General features: G+C 38.0%; 2 protein-coding genes across 2 annotated transcripts; both read left to right on the top strand.

Annotated features, from left to right (window-relative positions):
* The first annotated feature begins 761 nt into the window (after window positions 1-761).
* On the top strand, window positions 762-3,026 carry mrps6 (mitochondrial ribosomal protein S6). The gene is made up of 2 exons (XM_059566781.1): window positions 762-1,230; window positions 2,778-3,026. The coding sequence occupies exon 1, from the start codon at window positions 869-871 to the stop codon at window positions 1,226-1,228; it is 360 nt and encodes a 119-aa protein (XP_059422764.1). The 5' UTR covers window positions 762-868; the 3' UTR covers window positions 1,229-1,230; window positions 2,778-3,026.
* A 1,672-nt stretch (window positions 3,027-4,698) lies between these two features.
* On the top strand, window positions 4,699-14,279 carry psap (prosaposin). Its single transcript, XM_059566780.1, has 14 exons — window positions 4,699-4,855; window positions 7,664-7,797; window positions 7,886-7,960; window positions 8,037-8,162; window positions 8,898-9,077; window positions 9,185-9,328; window positions 9,424-9,480; window positions 10,882-11,034; window positions 11,306-11,398; window positions 11,956-12,133; window positions 12,222-12,385; window positions 13,687-13,767; window positions 13,858-13,965; window positions 14,069-14,279. The coding sequence occupies exons 1-14, from the start codon at window positions 4,825-4,827 to the stop codon at window positions 14,102-14,104; spliced, it is 1,560 nt and encodes a 519-aa protein (XP_059422763.1). The 5' UTR covers window positions 4,699-4,824; the 3' UTR covers window positions 14,105-14,279.
* Window positions 14,280-15,551: the final 1,272 nt, after the last annotated feature.

The raw sequence follows: 15,551 nt of genomic DNA, 5'->3' as shown, positions 1-15,551 counted from the left end.
AGTCAAGGTGAGGAGTAGACTGAAGTTGGGGTCAGGTGGTTGTGCTGCGGGATGTGTTTCCCATACATTTATTTATTTTTGGAGACTCACCACAATTTTAAAACTGATCGATTTTCAAAAAGGCTTCGTTGAATAAACATGAGTAACGTTATGTACTGCACGTTTAATAATAATAATTCCTTACATTTATATGTTTAAATATCGAGGCACAGGTGTTTTTATATCGCTGTATTTCTGAAGGAAGACTTGCATGATATATGCCTGATAAAGCAGCGTGTGAGCGTAGCTCTGCTTTGTTTACAGCTGTTACTGGGGAAACCTCTATTTCTCGCGCTTTATGTCTATGCTTTAAAACATCTCCAGCTGGCAAAGAATGAATTCGCATTTTTATTAAGTCCGCCTGATCCACACGGCAAACATATTTTGTTTGTTATAAAAAAAAATATCTACTCTAGAGGGACTTGGCTGTTGTTATTGATTCTATTTGGAAGTCTACCGGAAGTTAAGTTAGGTCCACAAAATATATATATATAATAGGCTATATTACATATTCTAATATTATATAATGTTGTGCGGTATCTGTCACGCCCACTGAAGGTGTCCTTGCCATATTTTGACAGTCCTTGCCATATTTTATTAAAATTTTCTAAGCTATAGCGAATAAAATGTTGAAGGTTTGACTGTAACTGCGCAAACGTCATCAGGAGGTTGTGTAACCCTCCGATGCTGAAGGTGGCGCACTACACCAAACTCCACGGATCTCCTTGAAGAAGACACGCGTGTGCCTCTGTGACCGCTTTGCGCTTTCCACTGAGAGTCATTTAGTTTTCCTAAACGCGGCGGTCCCCAGACCCCAGACAGCGGGAAGATGCCGCGGTATGAGCTGTGTGTGATCCTGAAGGCGATGCAGAGGCCGGAGACCGCGGCGGTGCTGCGGCGCACGGTGGAGACGCTGCTCGCGCGCGGCGCAGTGGTCCGGAGTCTGGAGAGCCTCGGCGAGCGCAGGCTGCCCTACAAGATCTCCAAACACGACTCTCAACACACGCACGGAGGATACTTCTCCGTGGACTTCCACGCCTCGCCGAGGATCGTCAGCGAGCTGCTGGATCACCTCGAGCGGGACATTGACGTGCTGCGCCCGACAGTCCTAAAGAAAGACCCCGAGCGTCTCCAGGCGCTCTGCTGCGGAGCACAGGCTGAGAGAGTACACACTGAAACCTCCAGATAAACGTGAGAGCACTTGTGTCTTCCTGATCTGTTTTTACTTTCAAGGTAGGGATGAAACTAAGACAAAACAATGGACAGAATTTTCAAAGTGAAGTAGTGCTGTCATACGATTAATCACATCCAAAGTAAATGTTTTTGTTCACGTATTACATGTGACCATGGACCACAAAGCCAAACATGAAAGTTGTGTAAATAATCTTTCAATTGATGTGTGGTTTGTTAGAATCGGACAATATTTGACTGAGATACAACTATTTGGAAATCTGGAATCTGAGGGTGCAAGAAAATAATTCCAAAAATCGCCCTTAAAGTTGTCCAACTGAAGTTCTTAGCAATAAATATTACTAATCAAAAATTACGTTTTGAGATATTTCTTTTATATTAGGAAATTACAAAATAGTTTAATGGACCACGATCTTTAATTAATACCCTAATGGTTTTTGGCATTAAAATCCATAGTTTTGACCCATACAATGTATTGTTGGCTATTGGTACAAATGTGTGACACTAGAATTCAAAACCAGTCATAAGGGTCAATTTTTTTTAAATTGAGATTTATACATAAAAAAAAAGAAAAGAAGTAGTGCTGTCAAATGATAAATTGCATCCGAAACAAATGATTTTGTTCACATAATATATGTGACCATGAACCACAAAACCAATAATTAAAGCTGAATAAATGAGCTGGTTTGGTTTGTTAGGATACGACACATTTTGGCTGAGGTTTGAAACAACTACTTGAAAATCTGGAATCTGAGGGTGCAAAAAAAAAAAAAAAAAATCTAAATATTGAGAAAATTGCATTTGTCCAAAATGAAATTCTTAGCAATGCATATTACTAACCAAAAATTAAGTTTTGATATATTTATATTTACAGTAGTAAATTTACAAAATATCTTCATGGAACAGGATCTAAACTTAATATCCTAATGATTTTTGGGATTAAAGAAAAATCCATAATTTTGACACCTTAGTAGTAGCAGCCTACAATGTATTTTTGGCTATTGCTACCAATATACCCCAACGACTTAAATGGTTTTGTGCTCCAGGGTCATACATGTGTGTGTAGTGTACTGTGTATATTTATTATGTATATTTAAATACACACACATTATAATATGTTGAAAATAATTGCATGTATTTACATGTATATTTTTATGTTATATAAATATATTTAATAAATAGCATATTTTTCTTAAATATATTCATGCACGTGTGTGTGTGTGTGTGTGTGTGTATTTATATATATATACATACATACACACACACACACACACATATATATATATATATATATATATATATATATATATATATACATACATAATGAATATAAACAGTACACTCCTAGTTCTATGTCTAGCATTGTTTATTTTTTCGGGCGCTACTTGTTTTGATATGCAGTTAAATCTGCACTAAGGTGCTCAAATGCTTTTGAGCTCAAAGCTCCCAATTTGGTGGGAGTTTTTGTGTTTTTTGAATATTGTAGTTGTTGATGATTGTGCTTTTATATGTGCTATAAGTAAATTCTTGTCTTTTATCCCCCTTAGGACTGGCGTCTTCTGCTGGATCGTATGAATGGACTTTTGTAACAAGACAAGCTAATAAATGTCTGCATCCTTTTTTCCTTTTTATAGTTTTGGAGAAATGCATTTACTTCAGCTAATTATGTGTTGTTTATTTCCACAAAGAACTGTACATATGGCCTCTTTGCGGGGGAGAGGTTTTTTTGGAATATTTAATATTAATATGACTGCATAAATAATGACAAGCTCATAAATAAATAACATAAAAATGAAGTTGTATATCTCACTCTTCCACAAACCTGACTTACGAATAAGAAAATAAATGTACGTGTTGTAGAGGAAAGTGATTTATCCGCAGGATACTGAAACATGAGAAGCACTGTTCATTGAATGCAAAGCTTAAACTTTTCCTTTTAGAGAATATAATATAAACGGTCACCAGAAATAAAGATCAAACATGGCAGTTTACACATGAAAAATGTTAAATCAATTAGAAATCAACTCAAGCAAGATGCTGAAATAATACAAAGGTATTTTTTTCTCTCTCACAGTCTGTTATGACGTTGTGGGTTTTATTGTAAAGCTGCTTTGTTTTCCAATCTCTTTTCTTGTAAGTGGTTTTATTCATCTCTAGCTCATAGAGATACTGGCCTCGACTAATGTCATCAACATAGTTAGGGGTTCTTTTTTAATATGTTTTATATATTTCTTCTAATTTTAGAGTCTCTTATATAAATAGGTGAAAGAGGGGACCAAAATATATTCAAAAACATTGTTTTTAAATCTCCAATCTACCAACATGTCAAACGTTTGAATTTTAATGGACAGGTTACATTTGATATCTTCAATAGAGTCATGTAACATTTTACAGTTTGTTTCAGTATTATAATTGTCATTATTTTGGGATAAGCTGTAGTCAGAACAATTTTAGATAAAAGAGACATTACAATGGAATGAAGCAAGTTAAACTCTAATTATTGTTGTTGAAAGCCTGATATAATCATCTTGAGTCTAAATTTAGGAATGAACCACATGTAAAGCAGTTCTATAACACTGATGTATTATCTTCTTGCCTTATTCAAGCAATGCAAAACAGTCTTCATCATCATTTCTCAGTACATAAGAACAAATAAACAGTAGAATACACTTAATAAACACATACAATAAGTACTGTTTAGAAGAACTTATTATGAAGAACTTTTTTAAGTAAAAAGGCAGAAAAAGGGTAAATGTTCTACTTGCACTGGAAGGTATTAGATATTAATATAATAACACATGGTACTCTGATATATTTTCAAGTGGAAATTATATTCATATATAATAATGGTCCTCAAAGATACTTTCAAAGAATCTCGTTGCACAACTAGAGTGCATGTCTAAAAACATGGTAACAGGGCAGGCCATCTTGCAAATGGAAATATAGTTATTATCACACACTGAACTTGTGTGTGACACCAGCAGAGCATGTTATGACGCTATATGGACTAGTTCTTTCAACATGAATTTACCACTAGAAAAACTTTAAAAACATAACAATAAAAAATCATAAGGAATAAAACAGTTCATGAAATTGATTATGTACACACATTAACCCAGAAATCTATAGAAAATATGACTATATTTAAAGATTAGTTGAAGGGCAGAATTCGCCAAAATTATTATAATATAGATTTTTGAAACAGGGAACACATTTTTTTAAATTACTATTATTTTGTATATAGTTGTATAAATATACTTCTGACTCCAAACTCTATAGCTATTATAGTTAGGGTTTTAGGTAGACATAAATCACAAGACATAAATCACATCAATACTACGTAAAACTGCAAAATACAACAAAAAATGCAATGTTCAAACGATAAGAGCACTGATTGCGACACACAGAGAGACGCCTCGGTCGCGCGCACGCTCACGCGCATGCGCAGCGGTCAGCTGACCGTGAGATCATCAGCATAAAGCCTGGTCACGCGGAGCGGGCGAGTCACTGCAGCACAAACACCTTCACCACTCGACACAGACCAGATTCACAACACGACACTGCGGTTCGAGAGAAGCTTTTGCCCGAGTCACGATGCTCTTCACTTTGCTCTTTATCTCCACGGGTAATATTCTTGAGCTTCGCATGATTTCTAGTGTTTCGTTATGAGAAGTGTGTCACAGCTGCAGTTAATGGCGGAGGGAGTGTTTGGTAAACATGTCATGCAGGTTACTGACAGTCGGGCCTGCTTAAATGAAACTGTTATCTTTAAATACACACCTTAACATATAATGTATTCTTGCTTTCTTGAACAGATTGAACTTGTATATTGATTGTATTAATATTGTTTTCCTTTTTGTTTATTAGTCAATCCGTCGCGTGTTGTGCTAACTGGCTAACGTTAACTGTTTTTTTTAAACTGCGTCCATAAGTCATTTTTTTCCCTTCTTTTGTAACAATTTCTTTAAAATGATTTATTTAAGTTGTTTTTAGCTGGTATATGTGGTTTCGTACACATGCATTTGTTTGTTGCGCATATGTTTTTGATTGGTCTGACTTGACGTTAGTATATTTTAGTAAATTAAGACAGTTATAATTTTTACGAAAAAGTTGGGTTAATCGATTATCTGTTATAGTTGGTAATGTATTTCTTAAATTTCATTTGGATTTAATGCGAATCGTTTCCGCGTCATGACGCATCAGTTTTCATGTAAGCTTCGTCTCGTGCTTGATCGATGTAGGTGATTTCATCAGCTTTATCTCTTTCTCTGATAGAGTTGTCTGAATGTTGAGGCAGTGACCGATACCAGAGGCTTTTTTCTCGCTCTCTTGCAATTGTCTTTTGTCTGATCAATTGTATGCGCAATTTGTTACTAGGTTGCTAGTGCTTCAAAATAACACCTATTCATACTTCCAGGAATCAGATCCGTTGCTACATTTGTAGTTTCTCTTTAGGATTTGCCATTAATATCACAATTTCAGGTCGTAATATCACAATTTTCATTTTTTTTTCTTTATTTTGCGCAAAGGATTATTAATTTTGCAGATTTTTTTTTTGCTCATGAAGACATAGAGGAGGCCTTTATACTGTCTATATGTGAGGTCATTCTCGCGACCTCTGGCTTGTGAAGAATGGTTTATTAATAAACACGCACATACCTCTCAACCATATTTTCAAAAGAGAAAGCTGGAAACGGTCATAGTTTGGTATATTGGCCAATTAGACCCTATGTATGACTCGGCAAGTTTAGTGCTAGTTATTTTGAGCATGTGAATTATGTGAAAAATGTTGTTTAGAGTAGTTACTGTAATTTCTTTACATGCTTTTGTAACTTCCCATTCCCAAGTTAATTGGCCTGTTTTCTGTCTAGCAGCAGTTGTTAGAGGCATCTTGTTCTGCTCTCGTATTTAGTGCTGGTAAAATTTAAGTGTAAAAGTAAATGACCCAAGGTTTATGGCAGAGTTTTGCCATAATCTTTAATGCCTGCACTGTTTCTCACTTTATTATTTTATTTAGGTGGTTTCTGCTTTGGTTTTGACAGACTTGATATGGTTTGATATGAAGTGGCCAAACAGAAGTGGAAGTCTGCTGGTTTAAGGTTGTTTTCATTGGTAGTAGAGTACTTTGTGTTTTGTCTGATTGTGTTAAGAGTTTAGTCCTTCAGGGATGTTTTTAAAGTTTATTCTTGGCACAGGTTTTTTTTTTTTTTCTGGTAGAAAACAAATCGGTATCACGGAGTCATAATTCATTACAGTAAAACTCCGTGTCAGTGAGTTGGTAAAATTCACTTGCTCATTGACATCTGGGTTTTATGTCGACTTGTCTTTTGTACAGTCAGCTGCGCAGGCTGATGCTGAGCTGGGGGAAACACACTGGATCATAAGACGACTTGAGCTTGTTTTTGTCATTGGTTATGTCTCAAGTCATATTTTGCAATGCCTTGCCAACCTTTTTTTTTTTTTTTTTTTTTTTTTTAGGAGGATGCATGATTCTTTGAAATTATTTCTGTGTATAACTGTTAGCCTGCACTTTTAAAAATAAAGGTGCTTCACAATGCCATAGAACGGTTTTGTCTAAATGGTTCCATGAAGAACCTTTAACATCTGAAGAACCTACTATTTCACAAAAGGTTCTTGACGAAAGTTTCTTCAGATTCTAAAAAGGTAAGGAAGAGGTGGATCTTTAAAGAACCTTTGATTGAATGGTTCTTCTATGCCATCGCTGCGAAGAACCTTTTGACGCACCTTTATTTCTAAGAGTGTGTTTGTGAAAATGGCAATCTCTTGCAAGCTCGAGAAATCTGCAGGCACAGACTGTGAAGCCTGTTCATTTCACTGGTAGTTTTAATTTACTATTATATTTTAAGCATTGTACTTGGTGAAATCAGTATTAACTGCCTCTTGGTAGGTTTGGGGACTTTCCACACATTACACGCACTGGCAGGTTCTTAAAAAAATCCCTCTTCTTATCCATTTTCAGTCTATAGAGCAAAGCAGCTTAATGGTCTCAACGGTTCTGTGTGGAAAGTCTGACTGAAAGGCTGCAGTATTTTGTTTTCGTGTTTTGACAGCTATTATGATTTGCTTCTCAAATCTAACTTTTGTTCAATTCAATGGGGAGCCTGCGCAATCTTTTATTGTGCATTTTCTACAGTTTGTCAGTTTTGGGCACGAATCGCAGAAAATAAATCTCAGTAACCAGTTATTGGTCACTTGGTTGTAGAAATATTAAAGACTCTGATTGTTGAAGAGATGGTGATTCCTGATTCAGTGGATACAATACAAATTGAATGCAGTAAACTGTACTATGTTTCCTGATCAGATAAGAAATGAGGCACTGCTGTGTAAATGCTGACTTGAGTGGGCCGTCTCTTCTGTTTGACCATTGCCTGTTTTATGCACATCTAATCTATCTTCTCTTGTTTCTTGCTAGCCGTTGCGAGTCCCCTGTTGGGTACGGAGCAGTGTGCCCGCGGTCCACCCTACTGGTGCCAGAACGTCAAGACCGCTTCCCTTTGTGATGCCGTCCAACACTGCCAACAGAACGTGTGGAACAAGCCTCAGATGGTGCGCTGACCTGATTCTCAGAAGTGCTTTGGTATGCCAGTGCAGAATTCACAAGCTCATAGTCTATAAAACCTTGTTGTTGTTGCAGAAATCTGTGCCATGTGATCTATGCAAAGAGGTGTTGGTGGTGGTGGAGCAGCTTTTGAAGGACAATGCCACACAGGTATGCTGACATGATAGCACTGGAGTTGAGTACTTTTTATGGGAGGCCAAAGTCCTAATTCTTATGTCAAATCTAGAGCGAACTCCTGGACTACATGGAGAAGGCCTGTCAGCTGATCCCTGACGAGGGCCTGGCTGACCAGTGTAAGGAGATTGTTGACAACTACTTCCCCATTCTCATGGGCATCCTCGAAGGAGAGCTGGTGAGCCGGACACTTCCTTCCCTTTTGACTAATTCAGTATCATAATTCTCCTTTTAGTTTGTGGTAGTTTGTGATTTAGACAACTGTTGAACCCCCACCATGTACCAAACCCAAGCTCTTCTGGAGCGGAAAGGCAGACATGCCGTTTGAAACTTGATGAACCGTCTGCATGTTTCCAATCCAAATCTATTATTAAATAACTGCGTATAGATTTTTTTTTTAAACTGTATTTACAGTCTTGGCGTATTGAGCACTGACATTATTTTTTGATAATTAAAAAGTGACATAACTGTCATACCACCTCTATAGAGTGATACAGGAGAATATATACATAACTTCCCACCAAATAGTGGATTCTTAGCAATTTGTGCTTTTGTGAAAAGCCACACAGTGACATTCAAACATGCTGGTGGAAAAATTGATAATCACAACTTTTACCATCAAAGTCATGAAATTGTCTTGGTGGGTAAAATCTGAAACTAAGCTCTTTAATTTTTATTACTCTACTTGCTTTGGTCTGATTAGACTGGTCTAGTGCCACTAAGATGGTTAGCCATCCACAAAGCAGCCTTTGTGTAATGGGCACTTCCTTCCCACATAGAGCCTCGTCTGTAATTCACCGCGTCAGCCACAGTCTTCCTTAAAGAACTGAAGCAAGGGGAAATGTATTCAGCTGTTGATCCTATCGGTTTATATCATGCTTTACAATGCTTCTGTGTTCCCATCATCCCTCAGGATGACCCCGGTGTGGTCTGCAGTGCTATGGGCCTGTGTGTGTCCCAGCAGGCAGCTCTGGCTGAGCTCGTATCCAATGAGATCCCTAAGGTGGACCTGAACCAGCGTGTCAGCCCCTTCCTGCTCAACATCCCTCAGCTGCTCTATCCCCAAGACAATACCAAGGAGACCCCCAAACAGGTGAAGCTGTCACACCTGTATGTTTTAATGCGGGCGGGTCTGATTAAAATGTGCTTAATCTCATCGTGTATGTTTATTAACTTATTTGTGTTCTCTTCTGACTGCAGACTGGTGGAGATGTGTGCCAGGACTGTGTTACGTTCATCTCTGACACTCAGGAGGAAGCCAAAGCCAATTCCTCATTTATCAACACACTCCTCGCGCAGGTGGAGAGCCAGTGTGATCTGCTGGGACCTGGCATGTCTGATATGGTGAGAGCATGAGTTTAGAGTTGTGTGCTCAAAGTAAAGATGCCATGCTTTATGCATTGCACGTATGGGACACTTATCTCTCATTTCTTCAACAGTGCAAGGAGTACATCAGCCAGTATGGACCACTGGTCTTCCAACAGCTTATGTCTATGGTAAGTGATTTTAGCATCCTTTTTTTTTTTTTTTTTGTCTTTGTCTGCATTTCAGCGGTTTCATTTTCTTCCATCCTCTATTACCAAAATGGGTGTTTAAGTTCCTCTTCTCGTGGCATACCACAGTGAGTTTTAAACGGGTCATATGAGGAATCCAATTTGAATGTACTATATCATGTTTGATCATTTCCAGAACTCAAAACCTCCTTCCTACTGTAAAAAGTGATTTCAAACTATATATATCTCTCCATCCTTTGGTTCTGCCGTTTGAAATAAGTGACATGCAAATAAGGCAAACATTGTTATTTTTAAAATGTGACCCCTTTAATATGGAGATCTTGTTGCAGATTTTGTCAGTCAAGTGAACAAAGCTGCTTTTAATTTCCCTGTTAAGACACTCTGCCTGCCATCTTAATCCACAACTCTAATCACGTGTCTTCTCTTTATTTTTCTTTAATACCCACCTTCATTTTCTTTCTCTCTTCTCTCCCTCCTCTTGTGGTTTTGTTTGCTCTGGTCTTCAGGAGAAGGTACGTTTTTTTTCTGAGCTGCTAGTCTTATTTTAGCTTGTGCCTTTTAATCTGTCTGTCATGTGGCTAAATCACCTGTGCTGTTTTCTAATCCAACACTGGCTGTTGCTTATCTGTGCTGTTGTTAGACTAGCCACTCACACTCTTAAGTAGCCCTAACCCTGAGGATTTCATGTTTTGTGTAGATTTAGTACCAGACCAATCATTCATTATCATGACCTCCATTAATAAAAATGCGGAATAGGGTTGAAACTATGTACTGATTCCACTTTGGTTACTGGTTTCATTCAACACAATAAAAGTTTCAGAAAGCAGGGTTAAACTTGCTGACAAATAAACCCCAAACTCTTGGTTTAAACCAGAAACGTGCTGGTAAAAATGGCTGCGTAAGTTCTCTCGGCTCATTCAGCATCCAAGGACACACAGACATTGCAGCAGACTTGGAAATGGATGCTAAGTAGTTCAGTGACCAAATCTGTCAAAAGTATTTTAGGTTTGTTTCCAAGTGCTAAACAAATCCTTAAGGAACTGATTGTTCCACTTGCAAATAAGGATTCATCTTTATCTTCCGTCCTAAGAGCTCTCATTCAACACATTTTGATTTGAACATGTGGTTTATATAGTGTTACACTGGATGAATTGGTCTTTTAACTGAACCACTAGCTTTTAGCACATCTTGTGCTTGCATGCATGATTGGCATGAGATGGAGCAGCATCATGGGTAATTGGTTAGTCAGAGAGCTGTGATGCAATGGATGCTGCATGATGTCATCCAGGAAGATGGTGCGCTGTGTTCGTGCATGGCTAATATTCCCTTCATCCTGCCTTTTATCTGGTGTAACTGGTGCCATGTCTTACAATCCCTCTGCAGCAAGCCAAGGACATCTGCTCTGGTGCTGGATTCTGCTCCACTCAGATTAAATCTGTGCGCATGGAGAAGCTGATGCCTGCCAAATCAATCCCTGCTGTCAAGATGTTCCCTGCAACCAAACTTGAAACACCTGTCAAAAGCAAGCCTGCTGAGGTACGGAAGCATAGTTTTTAAATCTGTGTATTTGGTAGTTTAACACTTTTGAGCAATTAAAACTGCTTTTAACATTTTAAGTGTTTAAATGTCACTAGTTTGAGAAAATAAAGAAAAGGAAACTTTTTACTTTTCCAATTCAGAGGTTGAAAGTAATGTAAATTAATTTAGTGACTCTAAAATGTGGTCCGCTGTTTAATGGCCTTTAAATGAAGCTTTGGTTTGGAAATTGCGAGATGTTTCCTTGATGCATGTGCTACTGTTTTGACAGACTCTGGTGCGAGTACGTGACTCTCCTCAGTGTGCCATCTGTGAGTTTGTAATGAAGGAACTTGAGGGCTTGGTTCAAGATCACACATCTGAGGTAAGAAACCACATGTCAAACAAACAAAAATAAGCTTTTGTCAGTAAAAACTGTAAGGACCAGTCTGGTTGAAATGTGGAGTTTCATCAACAATTAGTGGTAGTAGCCGTTTGTCACTAGTCACAAGTACCAGCGCAATTAGATGTAAGGATTGATTGAAGCCAGTGAGACAAACATAGCAGCTGGGACTGATGGAATAAGGCCTACTCCATTCAGAGAAGAGAAAGTAGATAAATATAAAAAAGGATAATGCATGCATCATGTTTCCAGTCAGCAAACAATAGTTTGCATTGGATTTTCTCTTTGTGATGCGATTCACTTGAACTATAATATTCATCATTATTAGATAAAATAAGCATTGCATCAGTGCAGAAACAGCTTCACAACTTAAATATTTGAATCAAAAATACTCAACTATTTTTAAATATTAACTCTGACAGCGAGGTTTAAATAGCTATATTGTGTTTTTTCGTGCTCAGATTTTTCTGGAGAACTGGATTATGAATATTGCACCTATATAAATGTCTTCTATTAACGGTGTGCTGACTTTTTTTCAGGAAGAGATTGTGCAGGCTGTGGAGAAAGTCTGTGATATTTTACCCTCCACACTCACTGCTCAGTGCAAGGACCTGCTTGAGACCTACGGCCAGGCCATCATTGAACTGCTTGTGCAGGAGGCCGATCCCAAAACCATTTGCACTTTCCTCGCTCTCTGCAATGGCATCAGCCATGTCTGTAAGTGCTGAGAACACCTTGTGTTTTCAGTATAATGGTCCTCTTTTTCTAGATCTGAGATGCTTTTTTTAATGCTTAATTCTTGCAGCTGTAATGGACAAGCAGCGATTTGAAGCGGGAGGCTTCTGTGACGTGTGTAAGATGGCAGTGCGTTATGTGGACGGGATCCTGGAGCAGAACGCCACTCAGGCAGAGATCGAGGTGGCTGTGCTGAAGGTCTGCAACTACTTGCCTGACGCTGTCAGAGATGAGGTAAGTCACGCTTACAGTAAAGGACACCCATCTTACATTACTTCATGTTTTTAATACATCCAACAACAGAACAAATACAAGTATTTCATTTAAATTGTCAGCAAACATTCCACTGTGCTCGTGTCCAGCAACATGCAGTGTGATTTCTATTTGTGAACCAATTTGGGTCATTTTTTTTTTTTATTCGGATTAAGAAACAAAACATGTCAACCAGATTTGTAATGAGGCAAACTGTTTGGTTAAAGGGATAGTTCACCCAAAAATGAAAATTCTGTCACTTTAATTACTCTCCCTCCTCTCGATCCAAACCTGTTAGTCCTGCATCCTCAGAGCACAAATTAAGATTTTTGATCAAATCCGAGAGCTCTGATCCTCCCTGACAGCAATGTAACTGACACGTTCAAGACCCAGAAAGGTAGTAAAGATATCGTCAAAATAGTCCATGTGATATCAAAGTCACCTTTATTTATATAGCGCTTTAAACAAAATACATTGCGTCAAAGCAACTGAACAACATTCATTAGGAAAACAGTGTCAATAATTAAAAAATGATAGTTAAAGGCAGTTCATCATTGAATTCAGTTATGTCATCTCCGTTCAATTAAATAGTGTCTGTGCATTTATTTGCAATCAAGTCAACGATATCGCTGTAGATGAAGTGGTTCAACTAATTTTATGAAGGTACGAGAATACTTGTGCAAAGAAAACCAAAATCATGACTTTATTCAACCATTCTTCTCTTCTGGGTCAGTCTGCTGTGTGTGTGGCACTGCTCCTTGTTTACGAGCAGAGGAATGCACACGCCTGTGTCGTGGGACTCATTAATAGCATCTATGGTGACACGGAGAATTGTTGAACAAAGTCTATTTGAATGAAAAGTGTTCTCATAGCTTCATAATTTCGGTTGAACCCCTGATGTCACCTGGACTATTTTAATGATGTGCTTATAATGTTCCTGGGCCTTGAATGTGATAGTTACATTGCTGTCTATGGAGGGTCAGAAAGCTCTAAGGATTCATCAAAAATCTTAATTGGTGTTCCAAAGATGAACGAAGGTCTTACGAATTTTGAACAACATGAGGGTAATTAATGGCAACTTTCATTTGAGTGAACTATCCATTTAAAGCTTTATGAAATTTTACAGCCCTATTTATACATTTACATTACAGAAAATATTTCCTTTTTCCTGCCACATTGTGCAGCCCTTCATAAATCAGTGTTAGTTAACTTTTTGAATCCTAGAAATGGACCGAGTCCTGTAGGAAGTGATGTACCTGTGTGTTGTGTTCTCCTGCCTGCAGTGTAACCAGCTCATTGAGCAGTACGAGCCTCTGCTGGTGCAGCTGCTGCTCCAGACGCTGGATCCTGACTTTGTCTGCATGGTAAGATTTACCCTACACTCTCCAGCTCAAATCATGTGATCAAATGATGATCCCTGACGGAGTTTGTTGGGGATTTGTGCGTGCGTACAGAAGCTGGGAGCATGTCCTGAGGCAGTGCAGAGGCTGCTGGGATTGGAGCAGTGCAGCTGGGGACCAGCATACTGGTGTAAGAACGTGGAGACCGCTTCTCGCTGTAACGTGAGTGTCGTCTTTCTAGCGTTACAGAAGATAACTTTGAGTCTATAATGTTGTACTGCACATCAAAACAGGCTGTGACTTGAAGTAGCTTCTGTGTTTGTAGGCCTTGGATCACTGCAGGCGTCACGTCTGGAGCTAAAGGATGAGCAGAGCATTCCTCAACAATCTTAGGAAACTAAAGGAGAACTGCTGTAGAGCTGCTTTTCAGTTTTAAAATCAATATTTGGGTTTTCTTTAAAAGTGACATTTAAATTGAATGGTCACTGCTAATTTAACAGCCTTGTTTCAGGGGAAGTAAGCTTTTAATATAGTTTGAGGGGGCAGGGGGTCGGAGGGAGTTATGAACTGCAGGTGTAGATATATGGGAAATACTTGCACTGAAACTTTTGCGCTATTTTGGGGACTTGTCTTTTAGAATATTCTTTTAGTTGTACAATGTTGGTTTCTTTAAATATGCACACAGCATGAGTTTATATGGAGATATATAGTTTTTATCAGAAGAGGTGGTCTGAGACCCCCGAGAATGAAGAAGAAATGCTTTTGGATGCTCTCGTATCCCTGCCTCCCTCTTTAACTGCACCTGCAAGGCCGATCTAAATCTTGGTTTTAATGGGTTACATTTTTGGTCCTAATGGAAGTCAATTATCTTTAACTGTCACTTTGTTTATTAATGATCTGAAGGGGAAGTGATTGTGGCATTCTTCATTTGATCCCACTAACTGCTGCCCATCACGGATTGATCTGTCACTGCTACATAAGTGTCATTTTATCCTTGTGCTTCACATGTTTTTTTTTAAAATGAAAATAAAACTAATTTCAACCCCATTCTCCACGGTTTCAGAAGTTTTTCAAATCAGCTCTGGAAGTTAGAATACCATTTGATTTGTCTTATTATTGTTTGTAAAGTGTATGAAACTGGAGCATAAATTTTCAAGTAAACTGGACTTCTCCAATCATTTAGTTTGTGTAATCTAACTCTTTCTTAAGGTGCAGTCACATTTATTGTTCTGTGAGATTAATAATTCAGTAGTTTTCAATAGGAATCCTTCAAATCAGGCCCATTATTTACAAAACATCTTAAGGCTTAAAATTGCACCTAACAATAGAAGATCTTAAAAATAATGGGCTTGCCAATCCTAAGTTTAGGACTCCTACTTCACAAAGGTTAAGAGCAGTGAAGAGGACTTACACTCTTCCTAAAATGCCCCTGAATGTAAACATTTTACAAACATTTTTTAAAAGGTATCACCTTTTGGTTTTAGAGGCTATCCCAACCCCAAATTTTCCTTTGATTTATCTCTTTGTCATTAAACAGTTGGGCAAGAGGTAACTGCTGTTCTTGCCGCCTTTTTTTTTATTTTTACATTTGCATGTATTATCAGCCATGATTATTCCACTCTGTAAATTAAAAGCATACATGTAAGCGGCTGTCAATAAGCGCAACAGACACTTGTTTTATGACACTTATTCCACATTTTAAAATCTTTATTTTAATTTAGCAACAATTTTAAGCCTCTTCTGTATTCCTTAATGAAAGTTAGTCTCAACCGCTTTGTGAATAGGCTTTAAGATAAAATGTTTTGTGT

Source organism: Carassius carassius, chromosome 14 (assembly GCF_963082965.1).
Source record: "Carassius carassius chromosome 14, fCarCar2.1, whole genome shotgun sequence".
Classification (NCBI taxonomy): domain Eukaryota; kingdom Metazoa; phylum Chordata; class Actinopteri; order Cypriniformes; family Cyprinidae; genus Carassius; species Carassius carassius.
The sequence above is the reverse complement of the archived record's forward strand: the minus strand, read 5'-3'. Positions and strand labels throughout refer to the sequence as shown.